At 40.1% G+C, this 1,226-nt stretch overlaps 1 protein-coding gene across 1 annotated transcript in view; it reads right to left on the reverse strand.

Moving 5' to 3' along the window:
* Positions 1-1,070, reverse strand: part of LOC118478587 — a gene marked incomplete at its 3' end in the record, with an annotated part of 20,511 nt that extends 19,441 nt beyond the window's left edge. Inside the window, 1 exon segment of the mRNA XM_035972475.1 lies at positions 898-1,070. Coding sequence (XP_035828368.1) covers positions 898-1,059 — 162 coding nt within the window.
* Positions 1,071-1,226: the final 156 nt, after the last annotated feature.

Below are 1,226 nucleotides of genomic sequence, written 5' to 3' on the forward strand. Positions count from 1 at the left end.
CCGCCAAAAAAAAAGAAAAACAGAAAAGAAAAAAAATCAATTCTGTCATGGTGTCCTGTTCTATGATCAGTCGAATTCCACAAACAAATTAATTATTGTAACAGTATGCCCCACAGCTCAGTCAAACTTCTCAGTTGAACATAATGGGCTGGATTATTTCAGTAGGAAGACCATCAGAGCAGTGCGGAATACAGTTACGATCGAACTATTTGCCGGCTGTCAATTGTCGATAGCCATGGCTGACCGATTTTTTTCTCGAAGCGAACAGCAACACATACAGACGTCGACATTGTGTGTGTTTGATTGTCTGAGGGCATTGTCCAGAACGGAGCATTCAGTTGCCAATAAAGACCAGACCTCCTCCCCCTCCCCGCCCTCTTTCTCTCTCTCTCTCTCTCTCTCTCTCTCTCTCTCTCTCTCTCTCTCTCTCTCTCTCTCTCTCTCTCTCAATCTCTCTCTCAATCTCTCTACGTCCCTCTCTCTCTATCTATCTCTCTCACTCTCTATCTCTCTATCTCTCATGTCTCTCCCTCTCCCTCTTTTCTTTTCTTTCTCTTTCTGTCTCCTTATGTTCTGCCATTTTTCTCGCTAAATACGAGAAAATCGATTAGAAGATAGTTACTAACATAAGGAAACTCTAGCTAATCAAGCGTGAGACCCAGTCACAGTGCATATACTGTTTGGCGCATTTATTCATTAGCTTACTGTGAATTGTACACAAGAAATAATATTTTTTTAAATGTATTTATGTACGTATTTATGTCCGTGTTCATGTAGGAACAGTATTTATAATCATGTATTTAGTCATGTTTGTTTGCCATTGCAACCCAAATTTCCACACTGCGATCAATTAATTGCTAATCATTTATAAAATACTACACAATATTATGTACTCACTTTTTCCCAAAAGGCTTCACACGTGCGTGGATTGTGCTCACACCTGTGGTCCAAGAACTCCACATAGAAGTGGCTGCACTCACAGAAAGTCTCCAGGGGAATCTGCATCAGGTCGTCCTCAGTCATCGTCAACACAGACTCCTTGACGATCTCAAACTCCATGCAGGTGAAAGCGGGCAGCTGTGCATTGATACAAGGTACGATAAGGTAAGATAAGAAAAGATTAGACACAGTGAGGTCAGAAAAGGTGAAATGCGATCAGATGAGATAGGATAAGATAAAGATAAAGATAAAGATAAAGATAAAGATAAAGATAAAGATAAAGATAA

This window comes from Aplysia californica, unplaced genomic scaffold (assembly GCF_000002075.1).
Source record: "Aplysia californica isolate F4 #8 unplaced genomic scaffold, AplCal3.0 scaffold00702, whole genome shotgun sequence".
NCBI classification, from domain to species: Eukaryota; Metazoa; Mollusca; class Gastropoda; order Aplysiida; family Aplysiidae; genus Aplysia; species Aplysia californica.